Raw genomic sequence first — 23,335 nt, forward strand, 5'->3', positions numbered from 1 at the left:
ACATCACCATTGGGTAACTGGAAGACAATTACAGATAGAGAACACAATTACCACAATGTTACTCAGATTAAATGCCAGAATGTTCAGAAATAATTGTTTTTCTGTTCTCAGAAGGAGAGACTGAAGGTAATTAGTAATCTAGACAATCTTCTTATGTACTAGACCACAGCACCAGAAGTCTTTGTTTGAGCCTGGCTGTTGTCTTCTGACTGAGCAAATGAGTTTTCCGAGTCAAAACTGAGCCCAAGTCACACATGAGTCTGAATCAATTGCAGCAAGTCACCACTAGTTTGACAAAAATATTACTCAATATTTCATGTGTCTTTTATCAAGTAACAAGACATTTGTACATGTAAAACCCAACAAAAGCTACAAGAAGAGTATATTTAATTGTCTAGTAACAGCAAGAACATAGATAATGATGAAAAAAAGACCACCTGAATATTAAAATAATAGCATACCTCAGTTTCACTTGGTATGGTGTGTAGCTGGTCAATTTCAGAGATGTCAATCATTACATCAAAAGGACCATCATTCTTATAAATACCTACAGGTACGTACCAAAAAAGCAAAACAAAAACATTTTGGCATTACTTAACAAGCACATTACAGTCTATCATAATCTAGAGTTAATTTGTTGCAAGCAATGTATGATGTATATAAATGATGGCTCATACCATTTTCTTCAAGACTAGAGAATTACCTTGATTTATTAGGTCAAGAATGCACAAATTGCTAAAATTGCTGTAAGTTATAAAATACCTTTTCCTGTATTTCCAGCCACCAGCCTTATCTTATCATCAGTGTGCTTCAACATCAGTGTATATAAATCAGCAAGTGATGTCGGACAGTACCACAACACACCACCACTTTGATGAACAGATGTTGTGATGCACTTTCTAGGGCACTGCATGCAACCATTGCCACACACACCACGACATTCGGTTATTTCCTATCATAGATAATCAATGTTTCGTCACTACAGATATAATTTGTAGATTCGTAACTGTTACTGCTGTAACTTGCAAAACAATTGAGACTGTTCTTGTGCCACTTTTAAAAAAAAGCAATTTTAGGAATTTAGTTAATTCCACCAGTCCACTGTTAAGTAGATCCATACATGAATGTAAAACTTACTCCATTGCTCTTACCAGCTAGCGGTTACCTGAGTGGTGTGGTTCCATGAACAGATCTTTCTGTTATATCAGTGTAGGATAACCAGGAAATCCTATTTACGATAGCTGCAGCACAATGAATTTCTTGTCATTGCATGCCAAATAAAATATGTAAACTTGCTCTTACCTCAATATCCAATGGATTTGAGGTTTTTGCAAATGTTTTCATTGCATCCAGAATTGGTCTGTAACCTGACAATGGCAGAACAATCATTATTAGACTGTTCTACTGAAGGCTTATTGCAGGATGTAAAACAGAAGGATTCCAATAAGCACAACACCATGTTTACCTGTGCAGCGGCAAATGTTTCCATCAAAGTTGTCTTCAATCTGTTGTTCAGATGGACTGGGATTCTCCTGCAATAAACTGAAAGAACCAGTGATATCAACAATTGTCAGTTATACATGTAGACCACCCGATCCCATCTACTTTGACTTGATCAAGTGATATGCTCAGACAGCCCAATCAACACTGACTTAAACAAGTCACATACACAGACAACCCAATCCACACTGACTTAAACAAGTAACATCACAGAGACAACCCAATTCACATTGACTTAAACAAGTCACATGCACAGACAACCCAAAGCACACTGACTAACACAAGTGACATCCACAGACCACCCAATACACACTGACTTAACAAGTGACACCCACAGACAACCCAATCAAAACTGACTTAGACAAGTGACATCCACAGACCACCCAATCCACACTGACTTGAACAAGTGACATGCACAGGCAGCCCAATCTAATAACCTGACATATATAACATGCACAGATCACCCAATCAACACTGACATGATATTTTACATGCACAGGCAGCTCAACCGATGCAAATCTTATAAATGACTTGACCAGACAACCCAATCCACACTGGCCCGATATAAGGCATGTTCATAAAATACATGTACAATCCCCACTGGCCTGAAATATTACTGATATGCTCAGACAACCCAGTCTACACTGACCTGATATGACATGTACAGACAACCCTTCCCAAACTGACCTGTACATATTCATGACAAACCCGGGAGAACAGTAACCACACTGGCTGCCATTATGCTCTGCAAGTCTCTCCTGAATTGGATGAAATCCATCAAAACGACTGGAAGTAAAATAATACAATGATATCAATACATGTTTTTCTTACAAAGAATTTGCGACTGTGAAAACCAGTTACCCCCTTGCTGAAAATGCTAATGAAACCTTTGAATAAGCATGATAACGAAAAATACATGTATTTTAAGACAAGTTGCTAACACTAATAAAGATAATGCCTGGTACTGACTATGGTAAAGGGGCTTCACTGAGGGAGTCCAGAGAGGCAGCGTGGCCAAGTGGTTCAGGGCGCTGGATTTGAAATCTAGAAGTCCCTGGTTCAAATCCTCCTCCCTGCCGCTATCTCGAATTGTTCTTAGAAGTCCTGAGTTCAACTCCTTGACCGCATTGTGTAAATAGCTCCTCTTCAGTTGGGAATCTTACAAGCTTATGTCCTATTTTGAAATATTTGTCTCAGACAAATTTGCAGTGTCCCCAATTAACACAACTGTGCTTAATGCATGTGACAGTTAAATAAAGTTATTCTATTTACTATATTTAATAAAAATGATATTAACAGTGTGATTACTACAATATATAGTTGACTACAGAATCAAATAATAATTGGGCAGGTAGTTTAATTAATTGGTGAATCACATTTAGTGGTGCAATGATTTGAACAACATGAAATAAGTTTCAATTCTCTATTCTGCTCAGAAAATATGATCAATTGGTATTCATTGTGCTCTTTACAGTATTAAGTCACACAGTAAAAGCAGCAGGTGTACTTACTTCCCAATGCCTTCGACTGTTGTGACAGAGGCACCATTTACAGCACACAATGGAAATAAACACTATAAAGTAAATAAAAAACGTTTCTTTGCAGTTTGAAACACCACCAGGTGATATAAAAATAAGTAAAAAGCAGAATGAATACTTTTTCGCAGTTGATCCTTGCAAGTCTTCAACAAAGATTTGCACATTTTGAAAATTCTGCATTTGCTACAGTGTTAGACAAGCTACATGTACTTTGTTAATTGATCTCGTACTAATTGCACACTGAAATCTAGAAGATAACAGACTTACAAAAACAAAACCTCATTGACAACATAAATTATGCTCCTAAGAATATTTTACAACTTTAGTCGATAGAACATCACTGTGCAGGTTTTAACTGTTTTACAAACTGCCTGTCATTTTAATCATAAGAAAGAGGAAAGTTCTCTTACTGAGTTCACAGCCACTGTTACATCTTTACCAATGCTCAGGTCATGTAGCGTTACAGAAACCACACAGCAACCGCAGCCAGCCTCACGGCACATGACCTTTGTTCCTATAAATAGTAAAAACACACAGTTCAACCTCGTCTTAAATAATTCAATCTTGCTGTTATTAATGCCAATGCCTGCAGGCACCTAGATTATTATTTTTGTAGACTTTCGAACAGTCGCTCATGTCTCATTGAATAGTCTGAGCATGAACTCTCATCCACTTTCACTCACTCGTGCTTCCACTGACATTCGCACTTCACACTCTTCTCTATTCGATCATGATCCACGATCTGTTAGTTCAGTAAACTCAATAAGCAAGTCCGAAGTACCTTGAAGTCCTGGCTGATTTCTAATCCACTCATTCAAACTCATCTCAGGATCAGGATTGGCCACGTTATACTGTGCGCCATTCACAGAGAATGTGATCTCAATAACAGGAGAGGGGACAGACCAAAATGTGACCTCTTTGTTACAGGTCTGGCATTTACCCTTGTAAAGACCACTGGACAGCACTCCATTCTCTGGAACAAGTCTGTAATAAGTAACAAATTGAGATACACATTCTTTCTAGTGTGTTATTACAAGTAATTATATGACTAACACCTGGAATAAAGAAGTAGTGTAGTATGGGTGTAGTAACAGCACAGTGCTTTGCTACAGTATAATTTTTTAAAGGTGTGTTAGTATATAAGTAATCGGATATAAACGTTAGTGCACTATTATTAAGGATGTTCATGCTAATTGTTTATGCACGTCCTTACTACATACGCAAATTCACATGCCACGTCTTGCATCAAACGTACGCTAAGTAATGAAATGAACAATGATAGGGCAGATGGCCATTGCTATAGCTTTGCCTAGAATAATGATCTTGGATGTTCGGTGAACCCTATTTTTCTTTTGATGGATCATTTTCTCTACCAATTTTCTACATCTAGCAAAAAAATGAAGAAAACTGGCTAATGATTAGAAGTTGAATTTTTGCAAAATGCACCATCGGATTCCATTCTTTTTAACTCTTCATTTATCTGTGTGGCAGTTTCAAATGCCTCTCTGTTAGCAATATTTGGAATTATTAATGCAACAATTTCACTTATACAAAATGTTACTAGCATAGTTTGTCTCTGTTGATTCATCTTTGATATTTTAAGTTAAAAACCTTGGAGACCATGCTGATTCACATGTGCCAATTTTTCAAAATCAGCCTAGTTTTCCACACGCTTTATCTCTGAAGCAAAGTCCATTATTTTGAGGATGGCGAATGGTCCTCCGAAAACCATGGGCCTCACAAAATTTTTGCCGAAATTCATGGACCTTGCAGTCTCGTTTTTTTGGGCTGTTATGTGCGTCTCACAGTGTCAATTTTTTTCAAGGCTAAGAAAGTCGCGAAGTACAGATTTGTTTATTTTTTTTATACAAGCTTAAATGAGTGAACATCTTATAACCTAAACGTCTCCAGTTTGCATTTAAAACACTTTGAAGTCTCAGTCTCATAATTGAAACAGTCAAAATGTCCTGGGCTCGCAAAGAAAAACGCTAGTCTTGCCTTCCCGCAAAGTCTCAAATTTACCATTCAGCACCCCTCATTTTTGCACAAATGCCCTTAAGGATTTACACTATGACTGATACAGTTGGACCCCACCAATTTGAACTCTGTTATTTCAAATTCCCCATTATTTCAAACTCAAAATCATTTTCCTTGGATTTGCTCTTCAGTCATTTACTATTGGTTATTTCCAACTCTCACTGTTTCAAACTATTTTTCATTTCCGCTGACAATTCAAAATAGCGTGGTTCAACTGTATTTGAAAATAATCTCAATAGTGCCCCAGCATAATAGGCAAGTGCAATTTGAAAGAGTTTTCAAATATCACAAGTAGTGTAAATCTTTAATTGCTTGAGTTTTCATGAGATAACTCATTACGCATATTAAGAATGAAGGATAAACTGGCCTCCTCTCAGCCAATCACAATGAAGTAATTTTCTCAGCCATATAATAACTTTAGTAATTGTTCTCATATGGCTTGGGTTTGCACCCGATATAACACACACTCTGATTGGCTAATTCTAGGGCATTGTTCCAACTAATGCCCACAGGCCCATTGAGGGCCTGCAGAAACAAAGCAAAAAGCCATAAAATAAACACCTTATTTACCTTGAGCGTTTGGTCTATACGGGAAAATCTCAAACCTCGGCCTTACCATGTTGACCGAGCGATAGCCTCGGTTTGAGATTTTCGCGTGAAGACCTCACTCTCGGTTAATAAGTAGTTAGCATTAGATCCGGCAGATGATTATTGTTGTGCGATGCAATTTCGAATAAAGAAGCACTTGTCAATTTTATAAAGACAACAAACTGCACTCGGTCTTCGAGCGCTTCCATGTTGTTAGCCTTAAGAAAATTGTTTTGATTACTCGTGTTTGTCCTCGAAATCAGGTGATATTACATATTGGGCTATAACTACAGCTAGTGAAAATTAATGAAGAAAAGAAAAGAATTTAATCGTTAAACTATTGGTTTGCTTCAGATGACAGACTGTTCCACAAGACAGCTCCTTTGTAAGTGAAACGTTTCCAATAAAGATCTAACAGATCAAGGCCCTTTGAAATCTAACGTATTTGTATTCTACTCATGGTCCGTAAGGAGCGGTGAAATATCCTAGGAGGGCAATATCGCAGCGGAGCCTACCTTGCAAAACACTCGGGACATTCCAAGTGAGGCCCAACAGAACGACGTATTCCTCCGTCCACAGGCATTTTTAACTACAAGGCGAATACATGCATGGACGAAACAATCCGGGATTCCTACTTTGCATGCAGGCACCTTGCAGGTCATGTGACTTCATTGTCGCGCGTCACGACATCATCGTGAAAACTCATGACTTGTTTGAAAATCCTTTCAAAAAAAAAATCCTTTACTTGTAACGGGCATGCAAGTTCATTGTGCCAAAATGGTTAATTTAGTGTTGGGGAATTAGCTGCAGTGAAACCTCCCAAGGGGATGGGGACAGGGCTGTAGGGGAAGGAGGCATGCACACGAATGGACCTTTCTACCATGTCACCCTTTTCTGATTTCTTCATCCAATCAAAAGGTTTGGTAAACCCCCGGGGGAGGTACTTTGGGAATTTCTGGGTGGGGATGTGCCGCTTGGACCCTGGAACCTTTAGCCTATACCAGAGCTAGTTCAGCTGAATTTTGCTACCCTATACTAGAGTAAACTCCCCAAATCCCCCCATCTATCGACACTGTTGAGGCTGATTTGCGTAAATTTAAACTTGCTGATTTGATTTTTTTATATTTTGAGTGGCAATTCCTGGTTTCCTTAGTCTAGATAAAACCTTCAACCAACTAGTCAATTTTGAGAAAAACGATATCCTATTCTAGACCCAAACGCTCTGATTTATGTACCGTATCCTAGAGTAAACTGATTGAAAACCATACCCTTCACAGCGGCACATACCTCTATAGCCCATATATGGCAGTGCCCCCTGGGGGTAAACCACACCACTCGATTTATTAAATACCGTGCAACGCTTTTCTGATTTCTTCATCCAATCAAAAGGTTTGGTAAACCACACCACTCGATTTAGTAAATACGTGCAACCCCGCCCTCCCCCCCTCCCTCCCCCGCTAACATGCATTTCTTGAAAGTTCGCATCATGATGGGGTCTCATATCTTTACGACTTCGCAACTGGTTCGTAAAGTAAATTGAACTATGGCGGTGATGTTTTTGTTAAGTTAAAAAATATGAAAAGTTGTTGATATTGCATGACATTAAAAGCAAAAAGTTCATTCCTGCCTCCCTAACAAGGAATGAAAATCACCCTTTTTCCCTACAAGAGGGGTATTTTAGATTTTAACTTGAGTTTTAACACTCGAGTCGGGTCGATTTATCTGGTCTTTCAAGCAAGCTAATTAGAACGAGAAGCTTACCGCACGGTGAAATTTAAAGTGCATTTTTGCTCATCAAAATATTGTGTTGACATGGAGTAGCGTGAGTATGGTTTTTTTTAGACAACTGTAAGATCTCATTTTGAAATCTTGTGATTGAAAAATTGAGGGTTTGCATGATTTGAACGCATAGAAAGTTTAATATGAGTGTTTGGCGGTAGTGGAAGAAAGTGAAACGCTGTTGTCAGCTTCGACCCTCGCAGTAAAATATAATTAGAGAATAATACATGGGCGCGGGTAGATATGGAAATTCTCTTCGAGTGTTCAACTCGCTATCTCACGAGTGAGCGCAGCTCACTCGTGAGATATCAAGTTGAACACGAGAAGAAAAGTTCCATATCTACAAGCAACCATGTATCATTTTTTTTTATTACTATTATTTAAGGAATAGAAAACATGTGCCCTGTAGGAGTTTGGGAGAACGAGAAATGCTGTGAGAACACGAGCCGAAGATTGCCGAAGGCGACCGAAGAAGATCCGAAGATGTTTCGAGCATACATCAACAAATCAAAAATGATATCGTTTTTATGAATTTTTTTCACATTTTTATTACCATTCAACGGCTTACATCAATTTGTAAAAAGTAGGCTAAATATTAATAAATGGCCATTGATTGCGTTTACATCAGTAGCTTACGTTATACTACAAGTGACAAAAAAGAAAACTACACAAGAAAAAATTCATGAATGAATAACTTCCGTGATCTCAGGGAGCAAATCAAGTTAAATGATTTCTTTGGTTACTTACGTATTTAATCTATCTACATATTGATTTGATTTCTGGCCAGGGCTAAAGATCAATTTGATACCACTCGGTATTTCACTGGCGTTTATATAATAAATTCATTTTAAAACGACGTTGTCCTCGGCGTCATCGTATTGGTTACTTAAACTCCCAAGTCACTCCTATTATTACAGACCGAATTGTACTCTACTCAGTGCTATTACCATTATTAATGGTTCCGCCTTGTTATAAACCAAAAAGATTCCTTGTTTAGTCAACTTCACGTTTTTCATGGAACCGAGACGATACGTCAAACGTTTCAGCAAGTTCATGAGCGCGCGCATTCGTCACACGTACATTTGAGGGCGGGCGCACCTTTCCCTTCCTAGCAACAAGGCGCTAAATCGTGGTTTAAAGAACTGAACGTGAGCGCATCAAACGGGAGTTAGACACCCGAGCTTTCCGCCAGTTAGATATTTGTTGCTTATGGCTTGCCAAACTCTTCTTGGTTTATTTCAGTACGTGTCAGGCATCAAATTTATCTAAAATTGTTTGATTGACTTTAAAATGATTATAAGTAGATTGTATACTGTGCAAATTTGGGACTCATATTATAGAAACGAGTTGAGTTTGTTGAATTGCTCTCAAGGACTCTATGAATACCAACATATAAAGTTTTATGGCTTTCAGCTTCAACCCTTTATAAATAAACAACGCGGCCAAAAATACCGTTACAGAAAATACCGAGGTGATTGGAGTTGCAAAACCAGCTCAAGCAGTAAGCTTTATGGTCACTTAATTACCGCTAATTTCTTCATGATATGCAGCAATGCAAATGAACGCTGTGGATGAATATTTTAGACTTAAACAAACAGTAAGAAAATAACTTTTCTTCAGGCGTGCATGTGAAGTACAAACTGCGTTTCATTTCATGATCAGACACGTTGACAATCCGATTAGTTACAAGACAAAATTTTACTTCGTTTTCTTTATAAACAGTGAATATACTCCTCTCGCTCACCTAAGTTTTTCGTTGTGCAAAGATGTAAGGCTGTGACCAAGAACTACTTAGTATGACATCTAAAAAGGTCCAAGATTCTGAAGACTTACATTCAGTAAAGAAAAGTACTTCTCTTTCGGAATAGTGATCCGCCGTTGCATCAAATATTTACGGGAATATTCAACACTAGAACCATCTTAAAACAGCGTAGAATGTAAGGAGTCAAAGTACTGATAAACTAGTACACGAAAATTTTCACAATAGGATCGCTTTGTCTTTTCGAGTCTCTCTAAACTCGAAACCTGATTTCTGCATATGGCCGTCATGTGGTCGGATTGCGTCTGTGAGGCCTTTCAAGAGAGTTTTTTGGCGGCGGTTTTTGTTCATCTTCGAATCCCGGCTCATCTACACACAAATTGAAGTGATAGCATTGTTATAACTTGTCGCCTCCTTTAGGAAATATCCTCCATACCGGCCAGGATAGCGGAGGAGATTAAACGCATGTTTAAACGATTTTATGAGAACTAAGGTAGGGGAGTTTAAACTTGAAATGCCGCTAAATCCTCTCTCTTGATAAAGATTATCGAAGTTATAAACGCTTCCTACCAAGTTTCCGTGAATTATTACTCAGTAATGATAACTGACTGATGAGATCACCAACGGAGACAAATCTTTCATTACCAGTATTACCGCCGTAACTTGCCATTGTTTGATATTTTTTGATATAGATAAGACATAACAAAACCTGGAAACAGATTGTGGAATTGATGCAGACAACAAGTAGGAACCGTCTGAACTGTGGTAATAATGTCAGAGAAAAATAATCCCGCCCACGAATGCTATATATATATATATATATATATATATATATATATATATATATATATATATATATATATATATATATATATATATATATATATATATGTACAAACATGCAAATTTCATTCGTACGACACTCCAAAGGTTTTGTTCTCGGCGCCTCGCGTTGTGACAAGAATCAGCTGTGTGGATCAGTGGTGTCAGGCAACGATCGTGATTATAATGATGAATGAGGATGAGGAGAAAGAAGAAGAGAAAAGCTGAAGGGACCACAGTAACACGTCCAACACCGAAGGCACTTGAATCTGGCATTCTGAACCTACCATGACTATTTGTCTCAATCTAAGGATATAAAAAATATACTCTAATCTACTTTTTCTTTTTTCCACTCTTTCCATTTCATTTATGAACAGAAATATATTTTAATAGATATTAGAGATAATAAGAAAATACATATATCAATAGATATTATAAATAGTGAAAAAAATGCATTCACATCGATTTACTGGTGGCATTGATTGCATGACCCGGCTAATTATAACGACAGGGCTAGAAATGGCGAAACTGCCTCTATATAAGGCGGTAGCCCATGATACCAGCTAAAGGCTGTTAATTAATCCTGTGTGGCTGCCTCTTTAGACTTACTTTGTTTTCTTGATCAAGAAGTGAACAATAAAAGCCTTTTGCAAGGGGTGTGTTGGTATTAAAGTGAGCATGAGGGGAGTCCAGGAGGTAGAAAATTTAATAACCCTGAACATTAGCTGTATCAAACATGCCAAAACTGATCTCAGTTTTTCCGCTTGCTGAGCCGTGACCGAAAAAGTATTTATTTCATTTAGAAGAAGCTTTATTAAAAGTCCGTGTTTGAAATCAGATCCGCTAAATGATGCGAATTAAAATCGTAGAAAATTGCGGTTGGTCAATGGATTCTCGAAACTGAATTGTTTAGTCTAACAGGGTACTCAAAGCCTGTTATATTTACTATAAATATACAATAATCGTTTCTCTTTGTTTATGTTATTCCCAGTGGAACTGCCCAAACAAACAAGATACCTAATTTAGTCACTTCACTTTTTTCATGGAAATCAGGATCACGTCAAGCGGCTCCGGAAGTTCATCAGCGCACGCATTCGTCACCGCACACTTGAGGGCGGACGCTCCTTTTCCCTTCCAAGCAGCATCGCTCGATACTGCTGCTTTCAGCGAATTGAACGTGACCACATGTTAACTTAAGACTCGAAATACTGGTTCACCAGTTCATTGTTTGTTCCTCGAGTCATCACTGGACAAATTTTATCTTGTTTATTTATTCGGTGCGTGGCTTCGCGAAGAGTTGTAATGATTGCCAGTGTTTTCTCGCCTACTTTCAAATCAATGGATCCAGTCATATTGATAATTTATGGTTCCGTTCATAGAGAAACGGGTTGGGTCTATTACGCAGCTGTCCAAAGGTCACTGTTTAGTTCAGTACTTGGTAATTAGCTTAAAGAAGATGAAAAAAGAATGACGTCGACCACTGCTGAAAATAGGCACCTTATTGGGTTGGGTTTTCAAAGTTTCAATCTAAAGCACAGCTCAGTAAAGTTCGCCTTAGCAATTACCTATTTACTTCTTCTATGTATGCAGGAAATCGGAATGCTGACCAATGCTGTGGATGACTGATTTTCTATAAAACGTTTACTGAAAGAGTCAACAAAGAGTGTTTCTTTTAGGCGCGCGGGAAGACGTAAACTGAGTTTTAAAACTTGACACTGACGATAATCAAGTTAGTCACAAGACAACTTATTGTTTTGTATTTACAAACAGCTGCACCCTTCCTCCTTCTGTTTCAGTCATGGCTCTCCCATGCGTATAGCAAAAATGTAAACACTGAACATATGACAGCACTCCACAACAGTAGAACTTCGGTTATCATGTCCTTGACTGAGCACACACTCACTTCAAACAAACCACTCTAACAACGTAAACATATAGTGTAAAAGCGTTTCTAATAAGGAGGCAGTAAACGAGGGATGTAGCTTGTTGGAACATGGATACACGACAAGATTTGCCACAGTGCATTTTTGATACTAAAAGGCAAAAAAATATTTCACAACATCTTCCGCATTTTCTGATTTGTAGCGGTAGCCTTGTGATACAACCCTCAGTTGTGAATGATCTCAGCGGCAAGGGATCAGTCGCTGAGTTTGACTATCTGAATAGCGAGACCTCAGACTATGTTTTGTTTAACCGCAACTTTCCGACAAAAACTGATAAAATGTTTATTGCTTCCCCACTCCAATCCCTTAGTAAATATATGTATTCTCCAACCTGGTAGAGCGGATGCCTGAATATGATCCCACGCAATGCTTACATTGGAGTGACCTGCAAATTTAATCAAGTTTTAAAAAAAAACTTCCTTAAGAAGACATAGAAAGCGAAACTGTCTGTCTATTTTAAGAAAGCTTATTTTTTTTGCAAGCTGTGTGATTTTCAATTGTGGGGTACACAAACAAATTTAGCGCTACGTGAATCGTTTGATGGATGATTGGACAACAAAGGAGCTCGAGATATCTCGAGCTTATTCGCGAGTCACCAAGTCATTTCCTGACCGGTGAATAATTTTGTTGTTACGATTCATATTGGTCTGCTTCGACTGCTCTGTTTCGAATTTCCCTCCGTTTTGGTTTTGAGTTATCCAAAAGCGGGAAATTGCATCTTTTGGGCTTTACGCTGAAAAAGGAAAACAATTGAACTTCTTGCGGACTGCAAATGTGCCCCCAGACCATATTTCGACCTGTTACGGCAATTGACGTCATTTAGGGTTGGTACGTGCGAAATGTAAACTGTCATAGGGAGGGTAAGTAGAAAAGTCATAATTTAACTAAAATTGAATTAAATTATCCCTCGTTCTCCAAATAGAAATCTTCAATATATTTATATTATATATGTTAATAACAATTTCGTTCTAAAACTGCTTTCTTCACATAATTTATACCTATTTTATCGAAAACAAAATATGACCCCTACCCCCTCTCGGGTAACAGGAAATTGTTAATCTGGGGAGTGTTTTGCATTGGCATGCAGAAGAGACTGTCGTGGTTTTTGTGGAAATGATGTAACTTCCTATGTGAAACGTTCGTATTTTAGCACTGAGTGTCCTTGTAGCGGGTGCAAATGCACGCACATTTCGTTAAGTGTTCTCGTCGGATGTTGTAGACACAACTATCGTGTTTTGCCGTTTGTAATCGTTTCTTGGAGGAGTACAAGAAAAAAATCTTATGGCGCTCGCATCAATGCACTGCCGTGGAGTAACGGTCGTTTTCTGTTTTTGCTTATTGGTATCTGGGAGTGTAGCAGAAATATTGCCTTCGATATTATGGCATCCAGAAAATCAACTGTGAGTATAAATGATGTACTTTAAACGTTTCCTCACGTATTAAAAACTGAACCTTTTATGTGAACAGAAGTTTACAAGAAGCTGAACTTACAAGTTGATTTCCATATCCCTAGCAACGCAGTATTAAAGAACTGCAAAGGGCATTACGGACCGCTGTTTTGTAAATGAGCAATTATAGTGTACCCGACTTATTCCAGTGCTGGGTGTTTTTTGTTGTGTTTGAATTAGCTGTAGTGAAATGTGCCCCACAAAGGCTTTGAGTTGTGGGTCTGAATAATTTAAGTTTAATTATTTTGAAAACTAATCAGTAATGTTTACAACCCATGGAGGAAAGAAATGTGAATTGTGCATGTATAGTGGCAGGTTGCCCAATCTTTGGCGGACATTGTGAAATGAACACTTGTCATTGAACTCATGATATTTATATCTACATTGCATTTCTATTTTAGGTTTAAAAACCTTGGTGACACAACAAGAAAGGTCATGGCATTTGACAAACTGTCGATCATCTGTCCAAACTTGGTGCAATATCCCATCATAAGAGACACTTCTTTTTCTAAAGACCTTCTCTATCAAAATGTATATATGGTGGATGAAAATGGCTACAACAACTGCAATGCAACTGGGGGACTTAGTATTTTGAGTTGTGATGATCCATCAAAGTATAGCCATGCCACAATTGTGTTTCAACCATCAACTGCAGACATCAATGATCCTAAATTTAAGCAAGGGAAAGCATATTACTTTATAAGTAAGTGCCATTGTTCTTCAAACAATTAAAAGTCAAAAGAATTCATGGCAAGAATTAACATGTATGTATACTAAAATACAGAAAGTGCCTTCTTGTCTTAACGACAGTGACAATGATTCCACAATCTGTTTCCGTTCAATGTTATATATACCATTAATTGTAGGCTCTCACTGTATCTATTTTAGGGGAGTTCTTATCAACAGTAATTTAATCCGACATAGTTTAATAACAATCACAGAATCTTGGGTGGGTAGTTAATCTACAGACCAGTGTAATTACATACACTACATGTAGACAGTCCTAAATGCTGACCCCAAACTTTCCTGTTTTGATTAGTCACTCTTCTGCACTGCATGAAGAAATAGTTAAGACAGACACCCTTTGAAATGCTGGAAACTTCATCCTGTCCAATTAAGATTAACCTCAGGTTTAGCTTAGGAATAATTAACAATTAATTTAATTAACTACCAATTATTGGTAGTAATTAATTTAAGCAGTCACAAAAATATCGTCTGATGTTCACCAATACCAAGGAGAAAAATTGTTTTGTGCAAATTTATTCACTTTAATACATTGTTTGTTGCTCTTTTCAAATATTAACTTTTTAGATACAGCATCTGGATTGCTTAGCTCACTGACAAATACACAAGGCGGGTATTGCAATCAAGGGATGAAGTTGAAGATGTATGTTTGTAATGGCAGCTCTGATCCTAACTGTCCTGAAGGAAACAAAGGTACATCTTAATTCTAAATAACACTCTGATAAAGATTTAGCCAGTAGGACTGGCAATTACTTTCAAATTAACATTTGTTGAACATGTGTGAAAACTAAGTTATTCTTCTCAGCAGTGTGTCTGTCGAGCCACTAATTGCCCAAAGAATCGTGGAAGTTTATGTTACTAAAATTCTAGTTCATATCTCCAAAGCAATTTAAAGTAACATACTTTCATCTGTTTATATTTGGTTTACAGTCTTTCATGGTGGTTGGTGTGATTGGAGTGAATGCCTTGATGGCCATCAAACTCGGCACTGTAACAGTCCCACTCCAGCAAATGGAGGATTACCCTGCATTGGTCCAGACAGAAGATTGTGTACAGTAAAATCTTCTCAAACTTTACCATGTAAGTACAATGTAGATGTGTACATGCAGGCTGTATTTGTTGTGCAAATGTGGTTGAATTATATAAATTAATACAGTTTGAGAATTCATGGATTGTAAATCATTAAAAAAATTATTAACCACAATTTACTGAAATGTCTCAGTCTTCCACTGTCTTAGTGGATCAGTTTCTTTCATTTTTCTTTTTTGTAGTTGCTTATACAAGATACAGTATGCTAATATTCTAATTGTTTTTCTTTGATTAAACATAATTTAATTATTGTTAAATTATTATTTTAATAAAATAAATAACAAATTCTGTACTCTTAACATATGTCTTGACATATATCCTTGAGTTTGTACATGTTCTATTTCAAGTCAACATGTTGATATATCTGTAGATGAAACAATATACATGTACATGTATAGTAGTAGAGGTAGTTCTGTTGATCGAATAAGATGAATGAGAACTAGTCCAGTCCACTTTCATTTAGTAGCAGAGGTAGACATCTGGGTAGATAAATAAGGGCAAAGTTCAAACTTATCAAATTAGTCAATGAATTTATATCAAAGAATACTAACATAAATTTAGTACATGTGTCAAGTGTTTTGTTCAGTTTGTTAATTTGTTGCAGCTTCATTCAATTAAGTACAGCACTGAATGATCAATGCCTAAGCTAGGTCTCTGTTGTTTTTCTATTATTCAGGTTCCACTACTAACAGTGAAACAGCAACAGAACCAGGTAATGAGCGTATTGATTTGTTAACCCTGACTTGCAAAACAAACTGTATCAAAATACAAAGTAGGTGTATGAAAAATATGTCTAAACAAAACAGAACTAGCTGTCAAAGCTGTCAAAGCTGTCAAACTGATTGCAGGATCTACATGTAGTGGACATTTAGCATTTTACAGGTTTTGAGTTTACTGTATTTATATATTTTTATTTACTTAGCCATGAAACATAATTTAAATTATTTTAATTTTTCCCCCAAAAAACAGGATTACCTTCAAAAGATGGCAGAACTGGAGGTACTGGTATGTGCCGAGATGTTATTCAAACATATATCAAAAATAAATAATTATTAAATCCAAAATAATATACAGTACTCGATCAGGTGTTTCACATGTGTATTATGCACAACCAATCAGTTAAACAAATTGCCGTGCATCTGTGCAGTAATTGATCACAGATGACGTCAAAATATGGCAAGAACAGAAAAGTGGCACACGAGGTGATAGCCATGTGTCACTGATGTTCTTACCACATTTTGACATCTTCTGTGATCAATTACTAAACAGATGCACAGCATCATGGAATTTATTTGTTTAATTTATAACTTATCAGTAAAACACAAAAAAATGTTATTTACACGGGTCAACACTAATGGTAGCCAACTAGCCACAGACTAGAAGAAATTTAGTTTTGGCTAGTAGGTTGTTGATTTCCACTAGCCACTTTGGCTAGTCAACAAAATGAAATTGGCTGAACTAGTTTCTGTCTCCTTCAAGGAAGAGAAACACAAAATTTACACTTTTCTCGGAAACAAGGTCAGAATTTCATTGTGGACATATCATTGTACCGGGCGTGTGCTGTTCAGCACGTACACGTATGTAAATTTAAGTTTGTCTACTTTTCGCTGGGTGGTACGTAAACGGGGAACTGAACATGTTACTTTTGTTAAAAGAAACATTTGACAAACAAGACAGCATTTTCTGAAAGCACACATCAATGCTCTTGGGGGTCTCGATATTTTTCTAAGGAAGTCTCAGAGAAAAACAGAGTCTTGAAAGCCTTTTCGGTAACTGGAACTACAACATTATGTATCAAAGAGAGTCACTTGTGTTGTGCTTTCAAGTCTTGCTAGTAATTCTGTTGTTATTGGACCTACCTGAAATTTTCGTGACACATTAATTTTGCAATTTTGTAATTTAACAAAAAATCGCAAAATTAAAGTGACACAAATAAGTAAGTATTGGGAACATAACACATTATGTCACTGTTGACATATAATACCGCCATTGTGTTTTTGTTACTTTTGATAGAGTCAGTTTACTAAATTCAAAGAGATGTGTAAGTAACATCGCCAAGGAAATAAATTTTGCATTACTCAAACACGCGAAGTTGAAGTGATTCAAAATACAAATTTTTTTGCAAAATCACCAAATTTAAGTGTCACGAAATACGCACATCCCCAAGTCGCGAAATAAACGTGTCAGGAAAATTTCATGTAATAAGGTAGCCAACCACAATGCTTGGCTAGTAAAAAAAGGTTTTGGCTAGTAACATCTGAGTTATCACTAGCCACTAGGCTAGTAAGTTGAATAGGTAGTGTCGAGCCCTGTATTGACATCATCTATGAATCTGCCCTTCAATTGATTGTAAGAACCAATAAAAATGTGCGAAAAATTCGACATGATGAGTACTACTAACTGAGTTTTGTCTGTATGTTTCTTTGCAGATAAGTTATCAGACAATGAACTTCGCATAAACAAAGGAGTGTTTGTGGCGATATGTCTCATAATATTACTGGTTGGGATTGCTGTTGGTGGGGTGTTGTGCCTGCTGGTGTATCGCAAGCAGAGACGAAACCATAAAAGAAGTAAGATCGCACGCATGAATTTTCTGTCCCTTTTGAAGTTGGCTGTGAGAATTTGTGCTGATACACGTACATTATTTTGTAATTTTTGTCATTACCTTCATTGCCAGTTATGACTAGAAAATCTGCATTTTTCTGCTGATAAAGGCAAACACTTAGGCACTTCTAATTTACTTCACAACAATTAGGGCATCAAGAGACCTCACTGTATCTCACGGCTTATAACTATCACTTGTAATATTTTCAAAATTTTATTTCATTGTGGCTTACAGTTTCCAATATTCTCATTTCTTTTTTTTTTTCTCCAATAGAAGTGAAGATCACAAGAGTTCCCAGTGCTTTATCCTCGACTAACTCTCGTCCCAATTCAACAGTTTCAACGCTTTCCACAGTCAGTGAGAATGCACCAATTGCACCACCACATAGCTAGTAAAGTATTTCCACCTTACATAGCATTAGATAGGACATTTTTAACAATTTTATCCATTTTATAGAGCATTATATGTAGACTTATTGTGTGGACAACAAAATACTCAAGAGCTATTCATGTAAATAATTATGCATCATTTGCAAATAACCAAGTACTGAAGAGCAAGTTAAATATTACATTATATAACACCATACAGTTTTAAACTGTGGGATGAAAGCTCTAGCAGTTCAAAGAATTTTTATGACATTGTGTAAAAAAGTACTGGACCGTATTATCATTTTTATCAACTTTACCACCTTTGTTTATAGGTGTGTTGGTTGACTTCAAAGTGATACTTCATGTTTTACCATAATAGAATTCAACTGGCTGTGAGTTTATAGATTTTGTAAATAAACTTAGCAATTTATCAGGGCAGTTGAAAACATTTTTGCTTAAAACAGAATATAATTTATTTATCATAGGATGTATCTCTTCCTATTGTACACAAAGTCACAGTGGAAGAATCTGTCGAGAATGCACTTGCAATGTATTTGAGTGCCTGTGTGCCTCCTGCTTCTTCCAGTCTCTTGAATTTTGTAAGGTGATATTGGTGAAATAGATCCATTCATCAATAATACATGAAGAAACATTTATGATCACATATACTGGAATATTTATTAACTTTTCTAAGTAACCACATTTTTAAAATAATGATTTCAGACTGAAGTGTTTGACTAATACAAGTATGGGAGCTAATGCAGTTCCATGTCGTTTTTTGTTTTCTGTTTTTTTGCAAAATCCAGCAAGCTTTCTTTAATGGGTATACATGGTCTTTTCTCAATAATGTACAATATTAAGCACCTTTTGTTATTTAAGCCTTATGATGTTATTGTACAATTTGATATTGTTGACCTTTGCCAATTTTTTAATTTATCACAACTATGTTGAAAGTCCTGTATATATATTTTTTAATTTCTTAGATAAAACCTAGAGCAGTGTACTCTGAACTTGCAGACGAATAAAAATATACAAAGCAATATTTTCTGTTTTGTTACTATTTTCATTATTAATGTAGTAATATACAGGGATGTAGCTGAGAACCTATTGCTGCTAATTTTAACTGAAGAGAGCTCATCATGGGCTGAGGAAGTTTGACTACAAAACAAAGACTTTGGGTGACTTTCAAGGTGTCAAGGTGAAAAAAGCTGGCTCAGTTTGTTAAAAAGCCAGCCAGTATTTCTTTTTTTGTTTGTTTTTCTTTCTTTAGCAACATCCCTGAATATGATTTAAGAATTGGTTCATGTTTAGTGTAGCTTCATCCAGTTATACATAGGAGAGTTTGGAGACAAGAGGAGCATAAGTGTTTATGCCTAGAGCAACTCTAGCTTCTCGAGTACTTTTCATGTTGCTAAGAGCATTATAACCCAATATATGGACAGCTCAAAGCATGAACTAATTCTACTGGGAAAGCCTTGGCTGATTGCCTTTCAGAAAGAATACAGCTGTATATGTTACATTTTAATTACACTCACTAATCCTCTTCATTCCCTGTGATATGTTAGTCGTAAGGCTTCTGATAAATTTGAAAACGTGATAACACTGTTCCATTCTCAGTTTTCGTTTTTAATAATCTAGGAGAGAGGGACAGAAAAGCTACACTGAGAATTCTGCTGCTACACTGACGCCATACTGGCCCCTGTTGTTTGAAGACTGAATAACGCTGCCCACCAGATAAATTGCTATCCAGTGTTACCAAGTGTTAACAAACCAAACCATGCAATCCACTGGATAGTGATTTGTCTGGTGGATAGCATCATCCACCTTTCAAACAACCCAGACCTGATGTTTAGAAGTAGATGACCTCCTGAATATTACACTTTAACTTAAAATGATTTGATGGGAAAGAGAGCGAGATACATATTGCACAATGGTTTGCATTGAGCTCCTGCTGAAGGAAATTGGAAAACTCATTTCACCAACACTTAATTTTCAAAGACAGCTTTTGAAATTTCTCCACTACGTTGGACTTCCAAAGCTGCTGTAAATTCCTGGAGTTGAAAAGTGCGCATACCTAACCTCCCAAAACTCAAGTACCGTTCTCCCATATCCTGTATTATCTGCATAGATGAGGAGAAGGTAAAAGGATTAATCCTGGATGCTATGATCTTCAGTTCCTTGGCATAAACTTCATGTGGATCAATTTTTGCTTCGGATCCTGCAGGTGAAATTCCAAACAGAAGAAATTTTCCTCCTTGACGTAACCACTGAACCCCTTGTTCAAGGGTCTTTGGATCCCCAGAGCAGTCGATGACAATGTCAAAACCCCAGTCTTCATCACCATCGTGCTTTGCATTTCTAGCTTCCGAAACTAAAATTTCAGGATGTACTACTTGAAAACCAAAGTCAAGCTTCTGTGCAATTTTCTGACGACCTTTTAACAGCTCAGTCACAACAACTTCTCTGTAACCCCTGAAGTGTAACAAACACATGAACAGAAGACCCATGCTTCCAGCTCCACAAATTAAGATCTCTGAATCAGGAGAGATCGGCTGTAAAAGATTCCAGCCATGTACAACACATGACATTGGTTCCAGTAACAAGCCAAGTTCAAATGACAGCTGATGGGGTAAAGGAACAACATTCTTGGCTGGCAGACGGCAATACTGTGCCCATCCTCCATTACGCCTGATACCAATAGTGCCTTTCACACCTTCAAATTTGCAGAAATGTGGCACTCCTTTGGTACAGTTATCACACATTCCACAGCTGGTGTTAGGGTTAATGACAACACTGTCAAAAAGGAATATCAATATTAACTTAAATGAGAAAAACAACTAATCTTGTGCCAAAATGTATGAACCTACTGCCTGAGGCCATGTCGACTGTCCAACTTTATGGCTGGTATGTTCAGAATGGTAATAAATATATCAGTTTGTATGATGGGTACCAGTATGTAGATTTTGATACAAGTTGATCTTAACCCGGTCAGAATGATCAGTCCATAACTTTTAACTTGTGCACACATGTACAGGCATGTACATTATTGGTTCATAGAATTGCTAACTAATATGGCCACTTCAGCCAGCCAGCTATTGTTTGACATAAAAGCATGTGCAAGTGTCAATTCTGACCAAATCATTTGTGTAGTTTTCTATGCCACTATATACAGCATACTGAAGATGGTGCTACCAGCTGCTTGGAAGAATGATCATCATATGTGTACTGGCCCTGACTATTTATCATTTAAAAGGAAGAAATGATGCCTACAAGCATTTTGGGCAATTATATAAACCTCATCACAAAAGGAAGTAGCCTGGCAGCATGGCTGAGTGGTTAGTCCGCTGAACTTCCGATCAGGAGGTCCAGGTCAGAGGAGGCGGGTTCAAGTTTCACTCTGTCAACTAACTGGTGTCGTTTCACGGTAGATCTGAGTTCAACTCCTCGGCACAGTTTGTAAATAGTCAGCTGGTTTGCCTTCTGCCAGTTAGTTGGTGTTTATAACCTCACTATGAAATATTTGCTTCTGAAATTTAATTGCTTGGCTCTCCTTAAGCACTGACTGAGAGTAAATAAAGGTCGTTTGTTATCTTTTATTATCAGCTTTACTACGCCCCCCATCCCCACCCTCATTGTTATATTGATCAGGACCAACACAAATTTTTTGGTACCCAACGCCTTCTTCAAGAGACCTTGCATGAACCCAAAAGTACACATATTTATGAGTTTGTAACAAACAGAAAACAAGAGCAGTGGAGGAGGCGAGAAGAATTCTTCAGCAGAGTTGATCAAGGTTTCATTAAGTTCTCGTGGATTTGTGATGTAGGGGAGGGGGTGCAAGAAATCCAGTCAGGCTTGAGGTAGAGGGGGGGGGGGGGAGTACAGTAGCATCGAATTTTAAAAATCAAACGTTACTTCAGAAGAGCTTTACAATCGATCCAATTATTTCTTAGCAAAAAGAAGAAGAAATGCCTAATGACTGAACAGTCTATTTGCCTTCAGAAAATGTTTGACAATATCTTAAACTTAAATATATTCGGAACCGCAAAGAACCTGAGTACGTACAATACAAGAACACTTTCAAATATCAACGCTCAATTCCTATGCATGTACATCCGAGTCTACGAGCTAATACAGCAACTTTAGACGATAAGCTTGGAAATTTACCAAGATAAGGTTAAGCTTAAGCTAATTGTAAGCTTAAATCAGGGCGTCGTTGTGACGCTACATATTAAAATCTATCTTAGAAGCTGCCCATACATGCCGTGTATACTACCTGTAAAGTAGGAAGTATTAAACCAAAAGGTGTCCGTGCATTCGACAAAAAAACTCACCGATCGCCAACAGACACATGCTTCACGTCAGCTCCCGCTTCTTTGACAATACCGACGAACTCGTGGCCCATTATAACAGATTTTTCACAATGAAACTTTCCTTCGAGAATCTTCAGATCCGTCCCACATACCGCCGAATAAGTGATTTTCACAACAACGTCCAGAGAGGCCTGAACGTGAGGCACTGGTCGGGTTATCACAGACAGATGTCCATCCCATAACTGTAGCGCGTTATTCATGGTTCGGTGTCGAGTAACACGCAAAAAATTGGAAAATAACAAGCACCAAACCTTCGTCTCTGCACGACAGTGTGTAAACTGCATGCATGGAACGTTGGAAACTGGGGCGAGATATTTTTACTTACCGGGTGGTAGTGGGGGATCATCAGTAAGGTAACGACGATGGGGGAGTAGGGAAACAAGGAGAATATCATTCAAACTTAGAAAAGAAATGAAATGAGATCAGATTTTACCTTGAAAACAATAGCACAGCAAAATAGTGTTCAAAAGGATTTTGTATCGTGAAATTTCCGCTCCCCTTTTACTGCTCACTCGTAGTACCTCAGAGCAGATCACATGAAATAAGCTTCAGGTGCATTGGAGCAAGAATTTAGTCCAGGCTTTTTTTGTTTGTTTGAAGGCTAAAAAATTGGCAACTGAAGCACGCTGACTGTATTCTGGGGAAGAAGTCAAAGTGCTCCCTTGTGAGAGCTTCCTCCCCTCAACATGCTCAGCTTGCTCCAACCCTGGGGAGGCAGGGGAGAGGAGGGGGTGCTTGACCC

The 23,335-nt window shown here is 37.5% G+C and overlaps 3 protein-coding genes across 4 annotated transcripts in view; 1 reads left to right on the top strand and 2 right to left on the bottom strand.

The window, feature by feature from the left end:
- Nucleotides 1-6,322, bottom strand: part of LOC110051235 (xanthine dehydrogenase/oxidase-like) — a 33,617-nt gene extending 27,295 nt beyond the window's left edge. The window contains exons 1-10 of the mRNA XM_089278667.1: nucleotides 6,179-6,322; nucleotides 3,820-4,022; nucleotides 3,449-3,552; nucleotides 3,012-3,073; nucleotides 2,188-2,286; nucleotides 1,466-1,542; nucleotides 1,303-1,367; nucleotides 763-952; nucleotides 462-547; nucleotides 1-17 (exon numbers count right to left, since the gene is read on the bottom strand). The exon at nucleotides 1-17 is cut by the window's left edge and continues 103 nt beyond it. Of these exons, the coding sequence (XP_089134793.1) occupies nucleotides 1-17; nucleotides 462-547; nucleotides 763-952; nucleotides 1,303-1,367; nucleotides 1,466-1,542; nucleotides 2,188-2,286; nucleotides 3,012-3,073; nucleotides 3,449-3,552; nucleotides 3,820-4,022; nucleotides 6,179-6,246 (971 nt within the window). The 5' untranslated portion in view covers nucleotides 6,247-6,322. The remainder of the gene's footprint in view (nucleotides 18-461; nucleotides 548-762; nucleotides 953-1,302; nucleotides 1,368-1,465; nucleotides 1,543-2,187; nucleotides 2,287-3,011; nucleotides 3,074-3,448; nucleotides 3,553-3,819; nucleotides 4,023-6,178) is intronic.
- Nucleotides 6,323-13,039: 6,717 nt separating this feature from the next.
- Nucleotides 13,040-19,260, top strand: LOC110051131 (uncharacterized). 2 transcript variants are annotated; one of them, XM_020757121.2, is made up of 8 exons: nucleotides 13,040-13,366; nucleotides 13,816-14,117; nucleotides 14,726-14,851; nucleotides 15,089-15,238; nucleotides 15,924-15,959; nucleotides 16,217-16,246; nucleotides 17,677-17,817; nucleotides 18,126-19,260. In XM_020757121.2, exons 1-8 carry the CDS (start codon nucleotides 13,248-13,250, stop codon nucleotides 18,242-18,244), a joined length of 1,023 nt encoding a protein of 340 aa, XP_020612780.2. In that variant the 5' UTR covers nucleotides 13,040-13,247; the 3' UTR covers nucleotides 18,245-19,260. The 2 variants fall into 2 exon arrangements, with proteins under 2 accessions (XP_020612780.2, XP_020612778.2); XM_020757119.2 differs by having other exon boundaries at nucleotides 13,041-13,366; nucleotides 16,217-16,252.
- Nucleotides 18,873-23,050, bottom strand: LOC110051133 (uncharacterized). The gene is made up of 2 exons (XM_020757123.2): nucleotides 22,555-23,050; nucleotides 18,873-21,013 (listed from the first exon to the last, which is right to left on the bottom strand). The coding sequence occupies exons 1-2, from the start codon at nucleotides 22,875-22,877 to the stop codon at nucleotides 20,206-20,208; spliced, it is 1,131 nt and encodes a 376-aa protein (XP_020612782.1). The 5' UTR covers nucleotides 22,878-23,050; the 3' UTR covers nucleotides 18,873-20,205.
- Nucleotides 23,051-23,335: the final 285 nt, after the last annotated feature.

The sequence above is a fragment of the Orbicella faveolata genome, unplaced genomic scaffold (assembly GCF_042242905.1).
Source record: "Orbicella faveolata isolate gen_17 unplaced genomic scaffold, um_ofav_v1 contig_46, whole genome shotgun sequence".
NCBI lineage: Eukaryota > Metazoa > Cnidaria > Anthozoa > Scleractinia > Merulinidae > Orbicella > Orbicella faveolata.

Excerpts from the sequence above, each read along its gene's own strand:
- LOC110051133 (XM_020757123.2), bottom strand. The coding sequence starts at position 22,877 with ATGCAGTTTACACACTGTCGTGCAGAGACGAAGGTTTGGTGCTTGTTA. Across the intron at positions 21,014-22,554 it reads CATGTGTCTGTTGGCGATCG|TGTTGTCATTAACCCTAACA; the intron begins GTGAGTTTTTTT and ends CCTTTTTGACAG.
- LOC110051131 (XM_020757119.2), top strand. The coding sequence starts at position 13,248 with ATGGCGCTCGCATCAATGCACTGCCGTGGAGTAACGGTCGTTTTCTGT. Across the intron at positions 13,367-13,815 it reads TGGCATCCAGAAAATCAACT|GTTTAAAAACCTTGGTGACA; the intron begins GTGAGTATAAAT and ends TTTCTATTTTAG. Across the intron at positions 16,253-17,676 it reads TGGCAGAACTGGAGGTACTG|ATAAGTTATCAGACAATGAA; the intron begins GTATGTGCCGAG and ends GTTTCTTTGCAG.